This window comes from Pipistrellus kuhlii, unplaced genomic scaffold (assembly GCF_014108245.1).
Source record: "Pipistrellus kuhlii isolate mPipKuh1 unplaced genomic scaffold, mPipKuh1.p scaffold_m20_p_23, whole genome shotgun sequence".
Lineage (NCBI taxonomy): Eukaryota > Metazoa > Chordata > Mammalia > Chiroptera > Vespertilionidae > Pipistrellus > Pipistrellus kuhlii.
Window position 1 is genome coordinate 2329805 of NW_023425522.1, and position 22988 is coordinate 2352792.

Genomic DNA, 22988 nt, shown 5'->3' on the forward strand with positions numbered 1-22988 from the left:
CACAGTAGGGAAGAACTATTTTTTTTTTTCCTACACAGGCTATAAACTGAATTGAGATTTTCCTATACAGGTGGTAATGAGTTCAAATAGAATGCAAAACAAAAACAACGAAAACCCCAACCCACAACCTGCATGGCATGGGCTGTCTAGATGCACAGGTAACCTGTTCACTGCCTCCACTTTTCACTTTCAGTGCAGGAATACTATTGTTTGCCAAATTGAAAACAATTTTTTACTATTAGGTTTAAAGTAGCACTGTCAAATAGCCATGTAAAAATAGTGGTTTTATTAGGAAGAATTTTCTCAATTAAGGAAATGTGCTAATGCACATTATTTCACAAGCCTTCAATGGCAACTTGACCTGAGGCCACCCAGGTAGGATACTGTTATGATCGGTGTCAAAGATGATTTACGATCCCTGAGTTTCAGAGCTTTCACACGGGCAAGACCACACCATTAGCAGCTGAACTTTAAAACAGTAATACAAGTACCATCTTCTGTTTATTAGGTACTTATCTGTATGCCGCCATTATCACCCCCACTTTACAAAGGAAAATGTACAGCGGTTAGGTAATCAGTAAGCAGAGGAGCGGAGGTGGGGCGCTTTGGAGCAGCTCCAACCCAGATGCTCAAACTCCTGGACCAGCTCTCAGCCTCCCTCTATTCCTTACTCTTCCCGGGCGTGTTTTCCTCTCCTAATTAAACCCTCCACTACTTCGTGGGGTCCTCCTGCTTTGTTCTTCTCAATAACTTTTTACCCCTTCGCAGGAGCACATCCACTTTTTTTTTTTTTCAATTGCTTCTAAATTTTAAGGTACAAATATGATACCCTCGCCTTCCGACATCGATGCTGCTAGGAAGAACAGCTCCACGCGGCAAACCTAGCCCCCGCCCGCGCAGCTAGCTCCGTTCCTGGCTGCTCCGCCCCCGGGTCGCCCCGCCCACTCCCTTGCTCCCTTCCCGGGAGTCCCGCCCCCACGCTCGCCCCGCCCACTCCATTGCTCCCTTCCCGGGAGTCCCGCCCCCACGCTCGCCCCGCCCCCACTCTCGCTCAGGTCCCGGTACTCGCTCCTCCCGCGAGCCGCGGAGAAGCGGAAGTGGGGACGGGCGGCGGCCTGCACTTGGGCTCCGCCGGGCCTTTGGCGACCACGTCGCAGGAGTTCCAGGCCCCGCCCAGCGGTCGGCGCTGACGTGGCTCCCGGAAGTGGGCTGCGCTGGGCCAACATGTTGCATCAGGTGAGGGGCTGCCGCGGCAGCGGAGGGCTGCTGTACCCGACCTCGGCCTGGAGAGGGTAGGGCGCGAGCGGAGCGTCCCGGGCTGTGGCGTCCGCGCCGGGATGGCTGTCGGAGCCCGAGGAGGAGCGACGGGGGCGGGCGCGGGCCGCTGTCCAGGCCGCGGCGGATTCGGGGGCGCCGCTGGTGCGGAGCCAGAGCGGCTCGGCACCCCGGGGCGGCTGCAAGCACCGGGCGGAGCGGGGTTGCCTTCTCAGCTCCGAGTGCGGGAGGCTTGGCCTGACCCGAGGGCCGCGCTGCCCAGCCAAACCAGAATTGGTGGTGGTTGGTGGATTTAATTACAGCCCACACGTTTCCAGTCAGAGATAACTATGAATAAGTCAGTAATCCTTTCTTTAAAAGAGATCTGTGAAGTGCACTTGGACTTGATGGTCACAGGTGGGCTTTCTCTTACTAGACTAGAGGCATCACCCCGGCCCATGCACCGTTCTAGGCCCTGCCCTCCCGCAGCTGCCGTCAGTGAGGTCACTAAGGACTGGGTAATGCAGCGGCCACTTTCCGTCACGTGACCTCTCCTCATTGTCTCATCACCTCCCTGGCTCTGACCCTCTGGGCTTCTCTTCCGAGGACCATTGTAATGGCATCATTGGGGCCACCTGGATGATCTCCCCATCTCAAACCCTTCTTTTAATCACTTCTGCCAAATATTTTTTTCCCAAGCAGATTTACATATCCACACTATGCAGGGATTAGAACGTGGGCTAATTTGGTGGAGTGAGAGGAGGCATGATTGGTTAATGGAGGGATGGCCTGGGACAAGACTTGAAGGTGAGCAGGGCCCAGGTTGAGATGTGTCAGCCTAGGAGTCTGTTTTTCAGCCGCAGTGCTGTGGATTGCGAGTAGGGGAATGATAAGACCTCATGTGAAAAGGTCACCTCAGCTGCTGGGAGGAGATTGGACTGTTTGGATCAAGAGCTGGAGGCTTCATGAGTATTGAATGTTCTTATTAGGACAGTAATTCCATAGCATCATACTCTTGGCTGCACACTATGACCATCTAGAGAGCTTTCAAAAATCCAGATGCCCACACCACACCCCAGACCAATGACACCGGAACCTCAGGGTGGGACCCAGGTAGTTCCAGCCTGTACTCAAGGTTGAGAACAACTGGTCTCCCACCTGAGTCCATTTTACCTTTCTAGCTTTAGTTCCTCCTCTTCTGCCACCTTTCTCTTACTCTGAGGGCTCTGCTGTTCCCTGTACAAACTTTGCACTTCTAGACCTTTGAACATACTCTTCGTTAAGGGCCTGGAATGAGCAGGAGGCCTACTTGTTCTGTGGAGGCCCGCTTCTCCAGGTCCTCTGACTTGTGCTCGCACTTGCGCTTGTATTTTTCCTGGCCTTGATCAGTCGCCATGCTTTAAAGGCAGTCAATCATCTCCTTTGTGTTGGATTGTATTGTCTGGCCTAGTGCTCTTTTAGATACTAGGACTCACTGAAGTGCAGGGACAGACCTTGCCCCCCAGTAGCTTACAGTTTGGAGGGAGAGAGGGAGGGTACACTTGCAGAAGAATATCCTGAGATAATTGTTCAAATGGAGATTTGTTCCAGTGCCGTGGGAAGGGGAAATGGTATGCTTGGGGACTTCAGGGAAAGTTTCTCTTTTAAATCAGTATTTGAGCAGGAATTTGAAAGATGATTTGATGTTTGCCTACTGGTGAGCCACGTAGGGGATGGAAAAGGGAAGAGCTCTCTGGGTAAACGTGAAAGGCAGATGGAGGGAGAGACCCCGTGTTTTCAGAACATGTAGTAACTATTGCTGTAGTGTCCAGTGGGAGGGAGTGTCAGAAGGTAAGCAGGGGGATCAGATCATGAGATCTGAGCTATGTGTGAGGGAGTTAAGTTTTGTTCCATACGTGGAGGGGCTCCATAGACAATTTGGGCAGGGGAGTGACACGGTATGATTTTCATGTTGGGAGGATTACTGAGTAGATAATGAGAGGCTGGAGTAGAGCTGAGCAAGCCACTAGAACTAGAAGCAGGGATGAGTGGCTGGCACTAGGAAAGGTATAAAGAGCAGATTTATTGTGGTTGAGCCTGAAGGTGAATTGCAGTGAGTTGAAATGTGAACCACTCTTAGAAGCCTAAAGTTGTGAAAAGAAGGAACCCCTTGGAAAGTGGAAGATGGAAGGAGAGATTCAGGATCAAAGTTTTTAAAAATATCTTTTCACTCTATAAAGGACATCTGAAGAAGTTTCCATGCTGATTGGAAAGATCTAATAGAAAGCTTTGAAGATACAAGAAAGTGTAAATAAAGGGAAAATTAATGGAACAAGCCCCTGAGGAAGCAGGAAGAAAAGTGATTCAGAGCACAGGTGGTTTGCTTTGGGTAAAAAGAGTTATGAGAAGGGGTCAGGGAAATAATGTAAGTCTAATGATTCTGTGAAGGAGCCAGAAATACTGAGTTTCTTCCAGTGCAGGACCATAGTCTGCACCCTGGTGCTTTCTCACAGGCTCAGCAGCTTGGGTACGGATGGAGACAGCAAAACAAGCCCCCTCCCCCCGCCCCTGCACCTTAATGGGTGGGGGTAGGGGGCTTGTTCTGTCCTTGCTCCAATCTCACTACAAAGGAAATACAAATAGATTGCTCAGAGCAGCTACATTTTCTAATAACTATTCTCTACAAACCACATGAATATGCTATGGCTGAAGCATTTTTCATCTACATCTGCAATAACTGCCTAAAATGTAATGGGGGTTTTGCCAGTTGGCTTTGACCATGTCTTAACCTTGTTTTCCATTTTGACTAGCATGCTTGCCTTGTATGTAGTCAGCAGGTACATGCTGAATTCGTTTTGCTTCATGGGTTTTTAATTTTCTTATTAGGACAGTAATGATGAAAGTGAAGATGTTGCACTGTTTGATGCAGAAGAGGAAACAACTAATCGACCCCCAAAATCCAAAATCAGGTATGAAAATAACGTTTACGAGTTGCATTAGTGTCCAGTACTGTTCTGTCTGTGAACTGGTGACAGCTGATGGGATTCAAGCAGAGTGGTTGAGATGTTCTTGTGATCTTTAGTCTTAGACAAAAATGGGGACATTTCAGATTCTCATTGTGCATAACTGGCATGGAATTTTACTCAACACTGTTTTCAAATCCGCAAATCCAATTACATGACCACTACTATGTTTTCCTTTAAATTCTAGTAGTTTCTGTAGATGCATTATGACATTTTGATTTATTGTGCAAATTTCAGAATTGCATTTTTTATATAAACTAACATGAAAATATCAAGCCAAACATTTCTATTCCAAATTTAGTTCTCTCTAAAGAAATTCACTTAATGGAATCAGATTCTACTTAAACTTTGAAAACAAAGTGAGAGGTGCCAGTCACAAAAACCATATATTGTACAATTTCATTTATATAAAATGTCCAGAATAGGCCCTATCTAATAAAAGAGTAATATGCAGATTGACCATCACTCCAACACACAAGATAGCTGCCCCCATGTGGTCAAAGATCCTGCCTCTATGTGGACACAAGATGGCCAGCAGGGAAGGGCAGTTGGGAGGCACCAGGCCTGAAAGGGAAGGCAGTTGAGAAGGACCAGGCCTGCAAGGGAGGACAGTTGAAGGCGATCAGTCCTGCAGTGGAGGGCACTTAGGGTTGACCAGGACAGTCAGAGGAGGGAAGTTGGGGGCAAACAGGCTGGCAGGGGAGCAATTAGACATCAATTAGGCTGGCATGTGAGTGATCAGGCTGGCAGGCAGAAGCAGTTAGGGGCAATCAGGAAGGCAGGCAGGTGAGCAGTTGAGAGCCAGCAGTCCTGGATTGTGAGACCCTCAAGGGGTCCCAGATTGGAGAGGGTGCAGGCTGGGCCGAAGGACAACCCCCCCCCCCCCCCCCCCCGCAACCCCCCTTTCCCCATGCACGAATTTCTCAATAAAGCTGTTAAATACACTCTAATGGTTACTTTGTCTTCATGCCTGAAGTATTCAATGAGTTGTTAAAGTCCTTTTTAAATAGTGTATTTGCTGTTTTAAACAGGGTTTAGTCAAATAATGGGGCTTAAGAAAAAAGAGGTTGGTGATTTGCTTCTTCCTCAAATCATCTTTTATTTTGACCAAACTGCATGATTATGCTATGGCTGAAACATTTTTTCATCTACATCTGCAGTAACTGTCTAAAATGTAATCGCATTTCTTTTGTTATGTTTTGGTTTTCAGACATCCAGTGGCATCATTTTTCCATTTATTCTTTCGAGTCAGTGCAATTGTAATCTATCTTCTCTGTGAATTGTTCAGCAGCAGCTTTATTGCCTGTATGGTGACGATTATCTTGTTATTGTCATGTGATTTTTGGGCAGTCAAGGTAGGTTTGATTGTTTTTATTTTGAAACCATTTAATATGATGAGATTGAATGGTGTATAAATGGTACAAAAATGAAACGTAGTATTTTGGGTTGCCATTAATTTATCTTTTTGTTACCTTGAGCCTCATCTGTGTTAAAGTGCCAGGTGTATCTGTGCTTTGTGTCAGCCTACATCAGCTTTAAAATCTAACAAATGTGACTACATACTGCTTCTAATCCATTTCACCTGTTTTTTTCGGGGTCACTTCTGGCTGTCTAGATAAGACCTCAGGATAGCTTGTTCACAAGAACTTAAGGAGTACCACCATCTGTGAAGGCTCTAGCGCAGTAGTTCTCAACCAGGACCCGTTTTGCCCTGCAGGGCATGTATGGCTCAATGTCTGATAACATTTTTGGTTATCTCTTTGGGGGAAGAGTCCTCTTTGCTTCTAGTGGGTAGGGGCCAGTGATGCTGCTAAACATCTTAAATGCACAGGTTGGATAGTTCCCCAAAACAAAGAATTATCTAGCCCAAAATGTCAGTAGTGCTGAAGTTGTAGGGGATAGAAAGGAATGTAAGAAATGGTTTCAAACGCAAAGGCAGTGATGAGAGATGGATGGATAGATACAGAGGTAGATGGACATGTGATAAAGTAATTTTTAAAATTGAAACCGTATACTCTAGGTTGTAAGTATGTAGGTGTTAACTGTAAAACTACTCTTCTGTGTCCTTGGAATTTTCATAGTAAGATGGTTTGGGACGGAGGGGGGAAAAGCAAAAGCTAATTTTGGAATTTCAGAGACATATATTGATTCAAAGACGGGCAAGATGTGACAAGTCTGTTCACTACCACCAACACAGCAGTTTTTCTTCTTCTTCTTCTTCTTCTTCTTCTTCTTCTTCTTCTTCCTTCTTCCTTCTTCCTTCTTCCTTCTTTCCTTCTTCCTTCTCCCTCCTCCTCCTCCTCCTCCTCCTTCTCCTCCTCCTCCTCCTCCTCCTTCTCCTCCTCCTCCTCCTTCTTCTTCTTCTTTTTCTTCTTCTTTCTTCTTATTATTTTAATATATTTTTATTGATTTTTTTTACAGAGAGGAAGGTAGAGGGATAGAGAGTTAGAAACACCTATGAGAGAGAGACATCAATCAGCTGCCTCCTGCACACCCCCGACTGGGGATGTGCCCGAAACCAAGGTACATGCCCCTGACCGGAATCGAACCTAGGACCCTTCAGTCCACAGGCCAACGCTCTATCCACTGAACCAAACTGGTCTTGGCTATGCTGCAGTTTTTAGACCTTTTATTCTTATAGATACCAGCAATGGTTGGTTTGGTGGTGGCCAGTTTCCATAGGTCACAAATGCTGAGAATGAAGAGTACAAAAGTCTATTTTATTTAAGATTTTGTACAGTCTTCTTTGGCTTACTTTTCTTTGAATTTCTTCTGTTGCTTTATGCTCTAAAGTATTTGCTATATCTTGGTAACAGTTTTGTCCCCTTTTTATTGTTCATGTAATTTCTGTTTAGCCAGATAAAGCATGGCCTTCAGTAACTTTTTCCTTATAATTTCCAAATTCTTATAATTAAATCCTTTTGGGTTTAGGGTTTTAAAAATTGTGCCCCAAAAGTATATTTTTTGATAACTTGGGTTTTTTGTTTGTTTTTAATGAGGAATTAAAAAATGTTACCCATTATCTGGCAAAATTACTTACAGATATCCAAACAATTGCTATTTGAAGAGTGATTAAAAAGTCAAGATGAGGAAATTATTGAATGAACTTGGGAAAGGAGGTAGGCAGGGTTCGAAACCTAGTTAGAACAGAAATGTTATCATAATTATTATAAATCTCAGTGCAGTTGTCAAGAGAAAAAATTATAATCATTAAAACAAACATTTATTTAAAAATTTTTAATTGAAATGTTATAGTCTATATGGTGCTTTTGCTTTATTTCATACTCTGATGGAGTAAAAAAGTTAAATGGTTTTTAAATTTTAGTGGTAACTATTAGTAAAATAGGTTGTGTATCTTTCACAGCATTGGAAAAGATAGGAGCAACTAAAACACAGTTTATAAAGCAAGGGAAAGAAAGCACATGGCAATGAAGCTTAATTGTCACAAGGCATAGTACAAGGTGGTGGAAGTAGTAGCAAATTAGTACTAACAGTAAATGTAATTTGATTAAACTCCCTTTTTAAAAATAAGAATTCTGAGATTGGGGCAAAAATCAAAAGTCCAACCAAAAAGTTCTAACTAAAATCATGATACTAGAAAAAAGTATAAAATGCAATGATGACATCAGACCAATTCAAAAGGAAACTTGGCATTATTATTATTAGACAAAATAGAAATGGGAGTAAGCAATCAATGGAAGAAAAATCATTTTATGAGACATAGTAAGGTTCATTCACAGAATAACATTACATCAAACTATGTTTAGTGAAAAACTTAGAAGCTCAGAGAAATGGAAGGAACAATAATAGGAGTTTGACAAACCACTGTCTTTGACCAATCAAAGCAACAAAAGCTGAATATAAATAATAAGGTGGAAAGGACCTGAATGAATAAAGAGGTCAGTTTAACAGTGGTATTTGTAACTTTTTACATGCAAAGATCCTATATAATAAAAAGCCAGCTACCATGACGGCCTAATGACCAGAACGACTGATCACCCAGTCGCTATGAGGTGCATTGACCACTTCTTGGTTCCTCCCTCCAGCCCGCAGGCTCTGAGTGCTGGATGGCCAATGAGGAACCATGGGGAATTTGGTGGGCTGCAGCGGGGCGGGACTGGGGACTGGAGAGCAGATGCAAGATGGCCTTGATTGCAGGCTAGGTCTAGGGCTCTACCCACAAATGATTTTGTGCGCTGGGCCTCAATTTAATAACTAGTTTAGTTCCTGTGCAATATTTATAAAATTAATCAAATATCACTATGAAGGAAATCTAAATAAAGTGCTCAGAGCAGCTACATTTTCTAGCCCAGCGCAACAAAGCTAGAAATTAATAAAAAAATGAATGTCAAATCTGGAATTTTAAAAAGATACAATCTAAAAAATAACTTGGCTTAAAAAGAAAACAGAACTGTCTGCTTTTCTACCTAGAATGTTCTTCTCATCTACATATTACCTTAACACAGGGATTCCTAATTGTTTTTGTGCCATGGGTTCCTTTTCCAGTCCCATGAAGCTATGAATAGTGCTTTTAAATACTGTTCTGCGGTTTTTATTGTGACAAAATCACCAGTACTGTTAATTCTACTGTGGTTAATTGTCTATATTCATAATTTAAAGGTAAATTAAATTTATCCAGGTGATAGTGAAAATAACGATAATTTTTCCCATCAAAGTTCACAGGATGCCACTAATTAAAAATCTGTATTACTGATTTATACTTATTCTTTAAATTTCATTCCAATTGTTGATCCCACAGAGAGTCATTTTCTGGTTCCTGACGAGATAATATTTCCCTGTTAGGCACCCCACACCTCTCCCTCACCGTACTTACCACATTTGGTAATGGGACATATGCCCATTGGTTGGCTGCCTCTCTTCCCCACAAACACTTGAAGCTCCAGGAGGACAGCAAATGTATCTGTTATCCCAATTTTATTACATGCTTAATAAATATTTGTTGATTAATAAGCACTAGGAAAGCTATCAAAATAATTAGTTATGTTCATAAGAGGAAAATAACTTGGTACATTTGAAGTACTGAATGAAGTTCAGTACTTCGAACCATTGTCTTAGTTTGAGCAGCTATTGTAGATATAAAAGAATGCCATAGAAATTATAGGGATTTATTTCCCAAAGTCTGGAGGCTGGAAATCTAAGATCAGGGTGCTAGTGTCATTGACTTCACCTGAAGACTCTGGGGTTCCAGACTGCTGACCTCTCCTTGTAACCTCACAGAAGGCAGAGAACAGGTCAGAAGCTCTCTCTTGATTCTTAGAAGGGCTCTGATCCCATCTCTGAGGGATCTACCCTAAGGACCTAATCTAATCCTAGCCACCTGAAGTTCACTCTACACCGGTAGAGTGCCAGCATATAAATTTTGGGGAGATGTCAACATTCAGTCCATAATAACCAATTTAAGAGTTACATATAAAATATATGTAGCTGCAGTCAGAATATATAGGAAAAATAGGTCACAGTAGCTAAAGAGCAAGGGGGTTAGGAACAAATTACTGAACTGGAGAAAGGACAAGAATTCATGAGGGAAAAGGAAGTGTTTATAGATATGCTTACCCTGTCACCTCCACCCTTGCTGGTCCTGCCATTGCCGTATGTTTAATCTTTCGTCCAGGCCTGGTATGTAATGATCTTTAACTGAATATTATGGAGGTAAAGCTAATGCTGTTTTGTTGTGAAATATTACACTGAAATAATGACCCTATGCTTTTAAAATAATGCTTTTAAAATATGTGGTATATATTAATCTTTACCAGAATGTCACAGGAAGACTAATGGTTGGCCTGCGTTGGTGGAATCATATTGATGAAGATGGAAAAAGCCATTGGGTGTTTGAGTCCAGGAAGGTAAACTCCTCCCTCCCCCAGTTTTTAGTATCATTCAATGAATTATGTGTAGTTTACATTTGAGTGTTTATGGATTAAGTGTTCAAGAGTAAAAGTACTACCCAAATCATTTGTTATATCAATGCTAAACCAGATGGCTTTCTAAAACTAATTATATTTTTCTGACTAGTTCAGACTGGAAACTAACTGTACAGGACGGAATCCTCAAGGGGTGGACTTTGGGTTAGAGTTTATACAGTGTGCTAAGCTGTTAGGAGCTGATGACAAACGGTCTCTTTCCTTACATTGCCTGGCGTGGAATCACCGCTTCTAATAGCTTGTTCTGTCCTTGCTCCAATGGTCCTTTCCCATTCGTGGGCAGGAAAAAGAAAGAAGGTTTATATCTGGATAGAAAATCTGAATTGATCAGTGCAGTGCCATCTTTAAGTTGGCCCTTCAGGAGCCCTAGGGGACCCTGGTCTGTTTTGGGTTGGCCTGCTTGTCTATAATGACAGTTGTTTGGGAGGCAGAGGACAAAATTCTTAGAGACAGTACCAGTGAAATTGCTTGCCTTCGGCTTGGAAGGGCCTTGACAAGTCTTTCTCAGAAAGCAGCATATGCTTAGCGAGCCCATATTTCTTTACATTATAAAATCTACCTTATAAACAACTCATCATCCTTTTAAATTCCTGAGTTCTGCTGAGATACTGTGGTCATTGTCCAGAATCCCTCAATTCTATTTTTTTTTTTCTATGTACCCTGACTTAACTTTTTAGGATGACTATTATCTTGATATCATTGATCCTCACCTAAGAAGATATCATTTAAAGCTTCTTTATGAATAAACATAAATGCAAGAAGAGTTGAATAGAAGTCTACCAAAGACCATTCTTAAACTCTCTACTCTGTCCTGAAAATTCTTGACTTAAAACAAGTGTATTAAAACCAGTTCCTAAAGTTACAATAGAGGTAGAACTAATAGCTGTTTTGTTTATTTGGTTGGGGGAGGAGGGTGATGGGTCTAACTTAGGACTTTGGTTGTCTGTATTTATTTGAATTTGAGGATAAGGTGTTTTTCATAAATAAATATTAAACAGTCTTACTGATAAATATCACAAAACATTGGTTATTAAATTCATGTTTTTGTATAGGCATCCCCTCAAGATAATAAAACTGTTTCCGAGGCTGAATCAAGAATTTTTTGGTTAGGACTTATTGCCTGTCCAGTGCTTTGGGTGATATTTGCCTTCAGCTCTCTCTTCTCCTTCAGACTGAAGTGGTTGGTGAGTATCAGTGTATAACTATTGAATAACCCATTAAGATGTCTGATGGGTAGTCAGAGTAATCAGCCATTTATATTAACATCAGGGTCCCATCTTGAATGGGCAGCTTGATCCTGAATTTCCCAAGTTTGATTTTCCTTTTTAAGTATTGATGAGCAGAGTCCTAGCAAAGACCCCATTTCACCATTTCCTTGGGTGTCTGGCAGAATTTTAATTTAACCCACCTTGTACAGACATTACTGTATTTATCACAGAATTCACTTCTGGGATGGGATATTCAGAAAACTGCAGACAAACATGTTTAGCTTAGTTTGGAACTAGAGTGGTCTTTTTAAAAATATTGGTTGCTAACCTGTTTTGGATATCGTTTATTTAGTAAATCTTCCCAAAATTTAGTGGCTTAAAATATCAACAGTCATTTAATGATCTTTCTCAGTTTCTCTGGTTTATGAGCTTGGGAAGGGCTGGTCTGGAAGTTCTGGCTACTGTAGTTGCAATCAGACAGTTGTTGGAGTGACTGGGAGCTGGAGTGGCATCTCCTCTTCATGAGGCCCACAGCCTCTCACATGGCCTGAACAAGTGGCTTGGGCTTCCTCATATTCTGTTGGCCCCATGGCAATTAGATTGCTTACTTGAAGGTTCAAGCTCCAATTAAGAGTGTTTCAGCTCACAACCTGAATTACCTTTTACAACTGTATGAGTTTGCTCAGGCTTCCTTATCCCCAACTGCCACCCCTGCTGGCATGATTGCCCCCAACTGCCCCACCGCTGGCATGCTCACTCCCAACTGCCCCCCGCCGGCCTGATCATCCCCAACTGCTCTCCAGTCCTGGCCTGATCACTCCTATTCGCCTCTGCCTCGGCCCTGCCACCATGGCTTTGTCCAGCAGGACTCTGGAAGGTCTCCCAGTCTAATTAGCATATTACCCTTTTATTAGTATAGGTAGCTATCCTCCTATATGATAAAGCGGTAATATGCAAATTGACTGTCACACTCTCGCACAAGATGGCCGCCACAGGATGCCCTGCAGGGAAGGTTAGTGTGACGATTAGGCCAGCACGGGAGGGCAGTTGGGGGGGACTGGGCCTGCAAGGAGGGCAGTTGGGGGCAACTGGACCGGCAGGGGAAGGCAGTTGGGGACAATCTGGCCTGCAGGGTAGCAGTTAGGTGCCAATCAAGCTGGCAGGGGAGTGGTTTGGGGTGATCAGGCAGGTAAGCAGGCAAGTGGTTGGGAGCCAGCAGTCCTGGATTGTGAGAGGAATGACCTACTGCTGGTTTAGGCGCGAAACTGGCAGTCAGACACCCCCCAAGGGGTCCCAGATTGTAGAGGGTGCAGCTGAGCTGGGAGATACACTCCAGACAGTCCATGAATTTCATGCACTAGTCCTCTAGTATATATACTAATTAAAGAGTAATATGCTAGTTAGACCAGGAGACCTTTTGGACAAAGCTGGGGGTTGATCGGCCTGCAAACCACCCCCAACAGCCCTCGGCCCCTCGCCCAGGCCGGCCACGCCCCCAGTGGGGACCCTCACCCTGATGGGAGCATGTCCTGCCTAAAAACACTCCTCAGCCCCTAACCCAGCTGGCCACGCCCCCAGTGGGCACCCTCACCCCGATGGGGGTGTGGCCAGCCTGCAAACTGCTCCACGCCCCTCACCCAGCCTGGCTCCGTTCCCCAAGGGGACCCTCACTTTGATCTGGGGCCCCTTCAGGGCAGACCAGCCAGCCCCCTCCCATGCACCAGGCCTTTATCTATACTAATGAAAGGCTAGTATTTTAATTAGTCCTGGGGACCTTCTGGATGTCCTTCTGGACAAAGCCATGGTGGTGGGGCAGAGGTAGAGGTGTTTAGGAGCGATCAGGCCTGGAGGAGAGGGCAGTTTGGTTTGATCAGGCTGATGGGGGGGACGGGAAGTTGGGGGTGAGCAGTCTGGCAGGAGGGGCCAGTTGGGGGTGAGCAAGCCAGCAGGGGTGGGGGCAGTTAGGGGAGAGCAGGCTGGCAGGGAGTGCAGTTGGGAGCAAGCAGGCCAGCAAGCAGAGTGGTTAGGGGCAATCAGGCAGGCAGGCAAGTGAGTGTGCCCCCGTACCTCAGTTTTTCAGCTTTTGTGCACTGAATGCTCCCCTCTCTTTTCTTCTGCTTGTAGAACTTCCACTCAGCCAGCCCTCCTGTGGCTCTGAGTGATAGACGTTTTGTCTTTTAGTTGTAGTTTTAAAATTGTTGGGCACGGCCGCAGTTTAGGTGTGTTTTCCTTTGCCGCCATCTTGGATTCTCTCTAGTTTTTCTATTTTTTATGTTATTAGATGTTTGTATCATACCTTCTTTCATGAATTAGGAAATGCATTTAATATATGTTGATTTCCTACTATGGCGATGGTAGAGTTACCAATCATGGTTTCTCCTACCTTTCCTCCCTGCTTCTACCTCTGGATTTTTGTTGACTATATAGTTGACCCATGAATGCAGTAAGAAATCTGTGTGTAACATTGGACTTCCCAAAAACTTCACTATATAATCTTATTTTAGTTATTTTAAGTAATACCATTAAATCTGTTTATTGACTTTGTTTAGAAAAGAAATGGAATTCTCCTAAATACCCTGCTTTGTTTCTTCCCTTTCTATCACCTGTTTTGTTTGTTCTAGTATTATTTTCATTGTCAAGGTTCATAATAATTATCTTTTGAATGACATTTCTGACCAGTTGTTTAGTCTTTGATATACAGTATTTTAAAATACATGAATTCAATCTTTTTATTTCAGTTCTCCCTCTTACCTCCTGGATGGTTGGCTAAATTTCATTGTTGGGTGATTTAAAAAACAAGTTGCAGGTGTTGCTTTCCTTTAGTTCTGTCATATTTAAGGATGTGAGCTTATTGATTTTATTCTTGAACTAGAGGCCCCGTTTCATGAAATTCATGCACTGGGGGTCTAGAGGGCTGTGTCCTTCAGTACAGCCTGCACCCTCTCCAATCTGGGATCCCTCAAGGGATGTCTGATTGCCCTAAACGGGCAGTTGGACATCCCTCTCACAATCCAGGACTGCTGGCTCCAATTACTCGCTTGCCTGCCTACATGCATGATTGCCCCTAACCACTTCTGCCTGCCAACCTGATCACCCCCTAACCACTCCCCTGCCAGCCTGATTGATGCCTAACTGCTCTCCTGCCAGCCTGATTGCCCCTAACTCCCTCCCCTGCTGGCCAGGTCACCCCTAACTTCCCTGACCAGCCTGGTTGCCCCTAACTGCTCTCCCCTGCTGACCTGGTTACCACCAACTGCCCTCCCCTGTAGGCCTGGTTCCTCCCAACTGCCCTCTCCTGCAGGCCTGGTCACCCCCAACTGCCCTCTTCTGCCAGTCTGGTCACCCCTAACTGCCCTCTCCTGCAGGCCTAATCACTCCCAACTGTCCTCCCTTGCAGGCCTAGTCCCTCCCAACTACCCTCCCGTGCTGGTTTGATTGCCCACAACCGCTCTCCCCTGCCGGCCATCTTGTGGCGACCATCTTGTGTCCACATGGGGGTGGCTATCTTGTGTATTGGAGTGATGGTCAATTTTCATATTACCTCTTTATTAGATAGTATGGCTACCTGCTGAAGAGGTCTATTCTGGCAGGTGAAGGGGTCTTATTGGCACAGCCCCCCTTCATAGACCTTCCTTTTCCTTCTCCCCGGGACACTGTCTGGTCTCATTTATGGTGCAGGTCAGTAATTACTGCTTATTTTTCTCTTCTAGGCAGTGGTTACCATGGGTGTGGTGCTACAAGGTGCCAACCTATATGGCTACATCAGGTGCAAAGTGGGCAGCAGAAAGAATTTAACCAGCATGGCCACATCTTATCTTGGAAAGCAGTTTTTAAGACAAGTAAGTCTCTTTCTGGCTGTGAGGCTAAATTTGATGTGTCAGGTGACTAATACAGTGATTTCTAACTCTTGTGGAATTTAGTTTTTATGAAATACTTAACTTTTTTAAGGCACATATTTATTTAAGTATGAGTTGATGATATAGTTATTTTAATTACTTTTTGGAGGCTTTTAAGACATTCCAGTGTATTGTCCTAAAATTATTTTAAAACCAGAGAGAGAAACTGTCATTGCTAATAGCTTATTAAAAGAAGAAAAAAAAAATAGTTTAATTACTTTCATTAATTCTGGTGGCTCTAACAGTTTTTAAGAATAACTATAAGGTTTTAGGCTTTCTTTAGAAGAACAATTAGAAACAAAATAAGACTGTATATTTAAAGATTATTTTAAACTACTAAGACTTTTTTTTAAATAAAATACTGGTTTTACTACAATTCCCCAATAAAAATATTTATGAGGGTTTTCAGTGGGATAAGTAGTAATCTTAGATTGTTAAATCTCTTGGGGAAAAATGATTAGGTCTTTGTTTCCAGGCAGTAGGTAGTCAGGTAGTATTGTGTTAGTAGTGAGCATCAAACTTGAACAGGTATAGGATCACCAAGAGGGCCAAAACAGGTGGGGGGAATCCCTCTCCAGAGTTCCTTGTTTGATCTGGGTAGGGTATTGGTTTGCATGTCTTAACAAGTTCCCAATGAGTCCAACGATTGCATTTAGAAAACTAAAGCCCTACTGAAGAATATACAGCTTATAAATGGTACAAAACTAGGGCTTAATCCAGCTCTCCTCTGAGATTCATTGTTCTTTTCATTTTGCTGTAGTTTCTCTTGGATGAGGAGTAGAGAAAAATAATATTTTTGGAGGGATATGATTCTCCTCCCGAGGGTCTTGGCATGGTACCAAAAGAGCTTTTCTGTGGTCCACATATGGTGGTTGTCAGGTGTGTGTTTAGAGGTGTTTTTCCTTAGGATTTTCAGTGTTTCTGAAATGAAGGTGGCTAGTGAAAGTGGATGTTGGGTAGATTAGTGGACTTAACCTGCCACCTGGTGGTACTCTGCTAGAATGACACTGACCTGCTGGACGTTGGGGTGGATCCATTGATTTGCTTCTCTAGCATGTTTGTAATTTTTAACATGATTGGGGCCATTGAATGTAAGTTAATGTAGCTGGCTCTGCTTACAAATACGGAGTATTTTCCTAGCTCTTCGAAGTCTGTGTTAAGTAAAATAGTTTTTTTTATTCGGAGTTCTTACTCTTTTGCAGAACACTGGAGATGATCAGACTTCCTGAAGAGGGGGAGAAGTCCCCTGTGGGCTGTTATATTGGGAACAACTGAAGAGATTCTTCACTCTGAGCCTTTTAGAACTCAGTGCATGTAGCAGAGAGAAGTATTGTGTTTGTTTTTCCATTTAAAAATTTACTTAAAAAAACAAATCGGAAAAGTAGTTTTCATTTTCTTGCTAGCATTTGGGGCTTAAAATATTGTATTGCTAGAAACATTGTCAAAATTTGGTTTATGGTGTACATATGTGTGTGCCCAGTCATGTAATTAATATCCACGCATTATAGTTTGATAAGAGTCTTTATATTTGTGTACATATGTAATGAAGACATTTGCATTTTGATTCATAGAATATAGAAGGTTCTTAATCTCATTTCAAAATTATGTATATTTAAATATTTCTGTAGGTTATTTTCAGAAGAAAATTTTGTTTCCATGGTAAGAGTGAGCACTTCAACTATGTATAAGTTAGAAATAATTGTTAATTTTATGGCTTACTATGTACTTGATAATGAAACTCTTATTCTAGGCATTCAAAGGCAGATATAAAACAAATTTGGATAGTGGTGTGAGCTAGTTTATTTTTATTGTAACAAGTCATGTATTTTAGGTCTATTAATATAAATGAGTTTTCATGGTTTAAGTGTAAGAGATACTTGTTTATTGCTGTGTTCTACTTGTTTTTGGAGATTACAGCCAGGAAGCTCTTGAAGAGTGTTCTTGGCCTAACAAAACATTTTGCCATGAAGAGAGCATTATTCTTCAGTCATAGTAAGAATAATTATTTAAATACTTGGCATAATAAATGCCTAAGAGACACTTTTTTTTATGAATCTATTTTTTCTTGCTTTAGTGGGGATATTGTAAACCATGTATTTGTGTTAATGGTATTTCTTAAAAAGCAATATGTGTAACAGTCTATGAACTTTACAGACGCATGTAAATTCTCTTATAGGTATTCGGTAACCTTTGTTGGAGTCTCAGTCTACAAACTGTTTTGCCAATGTATTTATACATTGTTAAACTGTTTTAAAGATGTTTTGTTTAATTGAATAAGTGTCTATTTGGAGTGATAGCTTTGAAAGTGCATAACTTTATATTTGTATAAAACTCTAATGTTTACAAAGCACTTGACACGTGTAATCTCATTTGATATTCGTGACGTACCCGTTTCGTGTGATGCCTGGAACTTCAGGTTACTGAGTGACTTGTCCAAGGAAACAGGTTATAGGAAGTCTCATCAGTATACAGTTCTGTGTGTAGAGGAATTTTTTTTCTCTAATGTCTTTTCCTTTCTTAAGAATCATTAAGTTATTAAGTCATTCATTTATTAAGTGCCTGTTTGCCATTTTACTTGTGCTTATCTGGTGAGGAAAGTCAGTGATGCATACAGACATGTTATTATTTAATTTGAAAGATCTGAATCTTTAAAGTTAAGAGTCTGACAGGGGACACATTGATACAGGTTTTGATATAACTGTTGTTACTTGATCCTGCAGTCCTACAAGCCAAATATGAATTGATTTTTGGGATATGCATGTGGCAGGGTTTGCCACTTATTTCTAATATCCATTTTCTCTTCTACACGTTTCCTACTTATTAGCTGGGACATGGCAACAAAGACAGCTTGTTCCAGATTTGCTTGCTGCATCTTATGTGGCCATGTGACTGAGTTCTGGCCACAGGCACATTTTCAGGAAGTTCCTAAAAGGGGGGCATGTCCGTCCCCTCCCCTTTTCTTTTTCCTGCCAGCTGAAATGTGGACTGCAAAGGTGGAGCTTGTGAATAGCAGATAAATAAGGTGGGTGTTGAGCTCCCTCTAATGGGAATAGCTACCCTAACTGCCTATTGAATCTACAATAATAAAAACATAATATGCTAATTAGTCCGGGCACCCTTCTGAATAAAGATGAAGCTGTAAGGGAAGACTGGGTCCTGAGTGCCAGAGGGAAGCTGGTGCCAGCAGCCAGGGGAAGAAAGGCCCATTCTTGCACGAATTTTATGCATCGGCCTCTAGTTTTTAAATAAGAAACAAACTTCTATCTTGCTTGAGTGTTATTGTTTTGGCTTTTCTGTTGCTAGAGTCTTAACTGAATTCTTCAATAAAGTGTAGTTTCAGCATCCCCCCTAATTGTTTGCATTAGTATAGTATTTAGATAAATAATTCAGTAGGTACCTGTTCAGCTGTGCTAACTTTTGCCCATAGTGCAGTGATTTTTCATACTCGTTCATTCTTCCAAGTCTTGTGTCGAAGCTTAATATTTATAATAAATAAAGCAGGGCTGCTCTGGGGGAAACAGGATTGGAGGCTCTAGAGTCACCCTCTCAGCCCTACCTACCAATTTCCGAGGAGCCTCCTGAGCTGCTGTTTGGAAACCACTACTAGGGAAAGTGAAACCAGTCCGTTCCTGGTTTGGAAGATTATAGTCTCAAATCGTATATTAAATATACTTTTTAATTACAAATAAAATAAAAAGAATATCTAATTCTTGTGAAAATCAGGAAACACTCCTTCAAACCTTTATGTTGTTCTAAATAAGAAAGGAACAAGCCTATCAATTCCTGACGTTATAATTTAGTGCCAAGGAAAATGTAATCTCATTTGTAACTTTTTCCCACTACAACTAATTAAAGAAAGCAAGCACCCATGGTCTGAAAATCAAGTAGTACAGAAGGGCAACAAATAAATGCAAGTCTTATCCCATTCTCAGTTTTGTTCCCCAGGAGCAAACATTTTCAACCGCTTGGTTTTATGTTTTGGGATATTTACCGCTGTACCTCTAAATAATATGCTTAACGCTTACCTTGTTTCTTGACACAGTAACTTTATAATTAGCTGTTGACTTCCTTCTGTGAAAAATTAAGATTTAACTCAACCCCCTCCTCCCCATATATAGTTTGAGCCTGTTCTTTGTCCAATTGATGGTAATATTAAAGGCTTAGCATAAACCTCCTTTTTTTTTTTTTAAATCAATGACCTGTTGTAACTTAATTTCCTCTATTAGTAAGTTGTTCAGCTCACAGTAACAGAAAATCCTGTAAATTAGGGGTGTCGAACTCAATCAGAGAAGGGGCCAAAATCTAAAATCCAGCCAAAATCGCGGGCGAATGGTTTACTGAACAGTCATAAACTGTCATTGTGATGGAAACGCAGCGGAGTGCAGTGATGACAGCGCGGTGCGGGCCACATTGCAAGGCCTGGCGGGACGGATTTGGCCCGCGGGCCTTGTGTTTGACACATGTGCTTTAAATAATGGATTTCAATAAGTCTGAAAGTGGGTGATTGCTGGTGTTGATGTAGTCACCAAACCGTTACTTAGAAAGCTGGGTTTTGTCCCCATGCTCATTGCCTCAGGGTCATGACTGTCACAGCTGAAGAAATCACAGGAGATTTTTGCTTCTACTTACATCTCATTAGCCAAAATAGTGTCACCCAGGGGTAAGAAAGTCTGGGAAAACAGGTTATTAAGGAAGGCACACTGCTGCCTTGAATAAGAGATTTTGTTAGTAGGGAAAGGGACACTGGGTGGGCATCTGGCAGTGCCTTCCACATACTTCTCATGTGGGGCTTTCTGTGGGGCACGCCAGCCCCTGCGGTGGCCAATGCTCTTGGCATCCTTTGGTCTAGACGGCCCTTTGAAGCAACTTTTTAAAAATATATATATATTTTATTGATTTTTTTACAGAGAGGAAGGGAGAGAGTTAGACATCGATATAAGAGAAACATTGATCAGCTACCTCCTGCACACTCCCTACTGGGAATGTGCCCGCAACCAACGAACATGCCCAGGACCTTTCAGTCTGCAGGCTGACGCTCTATCCACTGAGCCAAACTGGTTTCGGCTAAAGCAACTTTTTATGCAAAGCCATTAAAGCAAGTAGTTCAGTGAGGGTGAAGACTGGTATACTAATACACTGCGGATGGGTCATGAGAATTCTCACGTTTTCTAAGGCTTGTGGTCAATCACAAGAATTCTTTAAAAAGATATTAGCTTGTAAGAACATATGTAATAAATAACTTCAAAATGCAATGGGTATTTAATTTTAAAGTATCCCTTTAACATTTATGTAAAATGTTTTTTGTACTCATTCGATAGAAACTTACCTGGCCACTGGGTAAAGCTAGGAAGAAAACTACTGGTCCTCAATGTATTAATTATGTATCCTTTGATATGATTAGGGGGTTGGATTTAGAATATTCAGAGCAGTGGTGCTACCCACAAGGGATAGTGTTTTGTAGTATGGGAGAGAAGGATTGATTGACATAATGATTGGCTATTTTAGTGGACAGAGCCTAGGGGTACCAGGCCAAGCAGATGACAGGACCAAAAATTGTCGTGTATGTCTAATAATTCCCATATATCTTATGAATAGTTATATAAATAAATTAGTAGAATACACCTCAGGCTTGCTTTACTTTCTGAAAGCACCCAATCCAACTATGATCCATGGAGCCAACCTTTCGTTAAGTCACAGAGGCCCACCTATAGGCCCATATCCTATGAATAAACCCTTAGCACCCTCTATGAGAAACCCTTGATGTGGTCTTTCTTGTGCAAAAGGTTCTAATAAGCCCAACTCTTCAACCACGGATCTATTCCCCACAGTCTCTAGCTTGTGAGCATTGACAGTTATCTGAGCCTACACTATCAGTCCCATTGTACATATAAAAACTCCATTTTACATTTTTAGTTGCAGATTTGCAATATTTGACATCAAAAGCAACCATCAAGTGAAAGGTTATACTCTATTCAGTACTTTACCAAGAGTTTTCCCTCATTTTTAAAACTCACCAATGACAACCTTGCTCATGGCCTTTGAATTGCAAGTCAGACCTGCTGCAGTTGCATTGTCCAATTTGTAGGGCCACATTCCTGGTAATTACGTTCTCATAAAAGCACCTGACTGTCTTATTGCATCTTCAGTAGCTGTGGCCATTTACTTTCATATTGAACTACATATTTCCATAAGTTGCTTCCTTTTATTTCTCCTTTATATTAGACATCGACTTTAAAAATGCCCGAGATAAGTTGTAGTCTACCCATATATATGTTTTTTAGAATAATAGGAAGGGTATTTAAAAATACTTGTAATAAAAAATTGCTGTGGGTCTGAAGGTTTTAAAAACACTGGTCTGAGCCGAAACTGGTTTGGCTCAGTGGTAGAGTGTCGATCTGCGGACTGAAAGGTTCCAGGTTCGATTCCGGTCAAGGGCATGTACCTTGGTTGCGGGCACATCCCCAGTAGGGGGTGTGCAAGAGGCAGCTGGTCGATGTTTCTCTCTCATCGATGTTTCTAGCTCTCTATCTGTCTCCCTTCCTCTCTGTAAAAAATCAATAAGATATATTTAAAAAATAACAACAACAACAAAAAAACACTGGTCTGAGTTACAGGTGGACAGTCTGTCCCTTAGTCTTGCTTAGGTGGAGCTGGAAAGCAAATTTGAGCTGGTATGCAGATATTCTAATATTCTGAGTTCTTACTTAGGATGGCTGCCATAGACTTTGGAAACTAGTTCTGGCATTCTATGAAATTTGAGAAGTCAAACAATTCTTGTTTGGGTGGTATATCATAGGTGGAATGTCTGATGTTCTAAGTGAATTCAGTATATGTTGTTGCATTAATTTAAGAGAAATCCATTGTATACCACTTTCTATTAAAAGAAATCCTGGAGTAACATTTCAAGAATGGTAGAGTAAGGGTCTCTAAAGATCTGGTCCTCCATAGAAACAACTACTTGCTATGACATTTGCTGACCACCAGGGTGTGTGTGTAGAGCATGGCAGGCGGGTGTTGGCGGTGGGATGGTGGAACAGGTGAGTGGGGGTGACAGACCAAGGTAGGGTGCTCGTTGATGTCATTGGGGTGAGCCTTTGGTTACTGAAAATTATTCACTCCTGCACGCCATGGTCCCTCCTGGTGCTTGCACCTGCTGCAGGCACCAGCCTTGCTCGTACCCACAGCCAGCACCAGAGGTGCCGCTCACACCTGCTGCCAGTGCCCAACTCTGGCCCCAATCACTTTGCACTATCAGCAGGTGCGGGCAGGGCCAGTGCTAGCAGTGAGTGGGAGTGGCAATGGTGGGAGCAGGCTGCCAGTAGAGAGGGTATGGGGGTGTGTGGAGCATGGAGAATGAGCTGAGACCCACCCCTGTGCCCACCGCAGCCTTGTGACCTACAGTTCCTTTCAAGGTGCATGGATTTGTGCACTGGGACCCTAGTATATTGATAAAAGGGTCAACCCATCAGGAAGACATAATAATTATAAACATATGTATTTGACAACAGAGCCCCAAAATATAAGAAGCAAAAGCTGAGAGGATTGAAGAGAGAAACAATTTCATTATTATTATTAAATAGCTAGAAGCCCTATGCAGGAAGATTCATGCTAGGATGGGCTTTCCTTTTCCTGGCTGCTGACACCACCATCTTTGTTGGGTTAATTCGCATATCATTCAGTGGCTGG

The 22988-nt window shown here is 42.3% G+C and overlaps 1 protein-coding gene across 3 annotated transcripts; it reads left to right on the forward strand.

The window, feature by feature from the left end:
• Nucleotides 1-1061: 1061 nt before the first annotated feature.
• Nucleotides 1062-22257, forward strand: LOC118726880 (Golgi apparatus membrane protein TVP23 homolog B). Of its 3 annotated transcripts, none has more exons than XM_036452173.2 (7): nucleotides 1073-1236; nucleotides 4120-4202; nucleotides 5467-5611; nucleotides 10031-10120; nucleotides 11251-11382; nucleotides 15117-15245; nucleotides 22187-22257. In XM_036452173.2, exons 1-7 carry the CDS (start codon nucleotides 1225-1227, stop codon nucleotides 22220-22222), a joined length of 627 nt encoding a protein of 208 aa, XP_036308066.1. In that variant the 5' UTR covers nucleotides 1073-1224; the 3' UTR covers nucleotides 22223-22257. The 3 variants fall into 3 exon arrangements, with proteins under 3 accessions (XP_045442473.1, XP_036308066.1, XP_036308067.1); XM_036452174.2 differs by lacking the exon at nucleotides 22187-22257 and adding an exon at nucleotides 16505-17652 and having other exon boundaries at nucleotides 1077-1236; XM_045586517.1 differs by lacking the exon at nucleotides 11251-11382 and having other exon boundaries at nucleotides 1062-1236.
• The last annotated feature ends 731 nt before the right edge of the window (nucleotides 22258-22988 follow it).

Excerpts from the sequence above, each read along its gene's own strand:
- LOC118726880 (XM_036452173.2), top strand. Across the intron at positions 4,203-5,466 it reads CCCCCAAAATCCAAAATCAG|ACATCCAGTGGCATCATTTT; the intron begins GTATGAAAATAA and ends TTTGGTTTTCAG. Across the intron at positions 5,612-10,030 it reads GTGATTTTTGGGCAGTCAAG|AATGTCACAGGAAGACTAAT; the intron begins GTAGGTTTGATT and ends AATCTTTACCAG.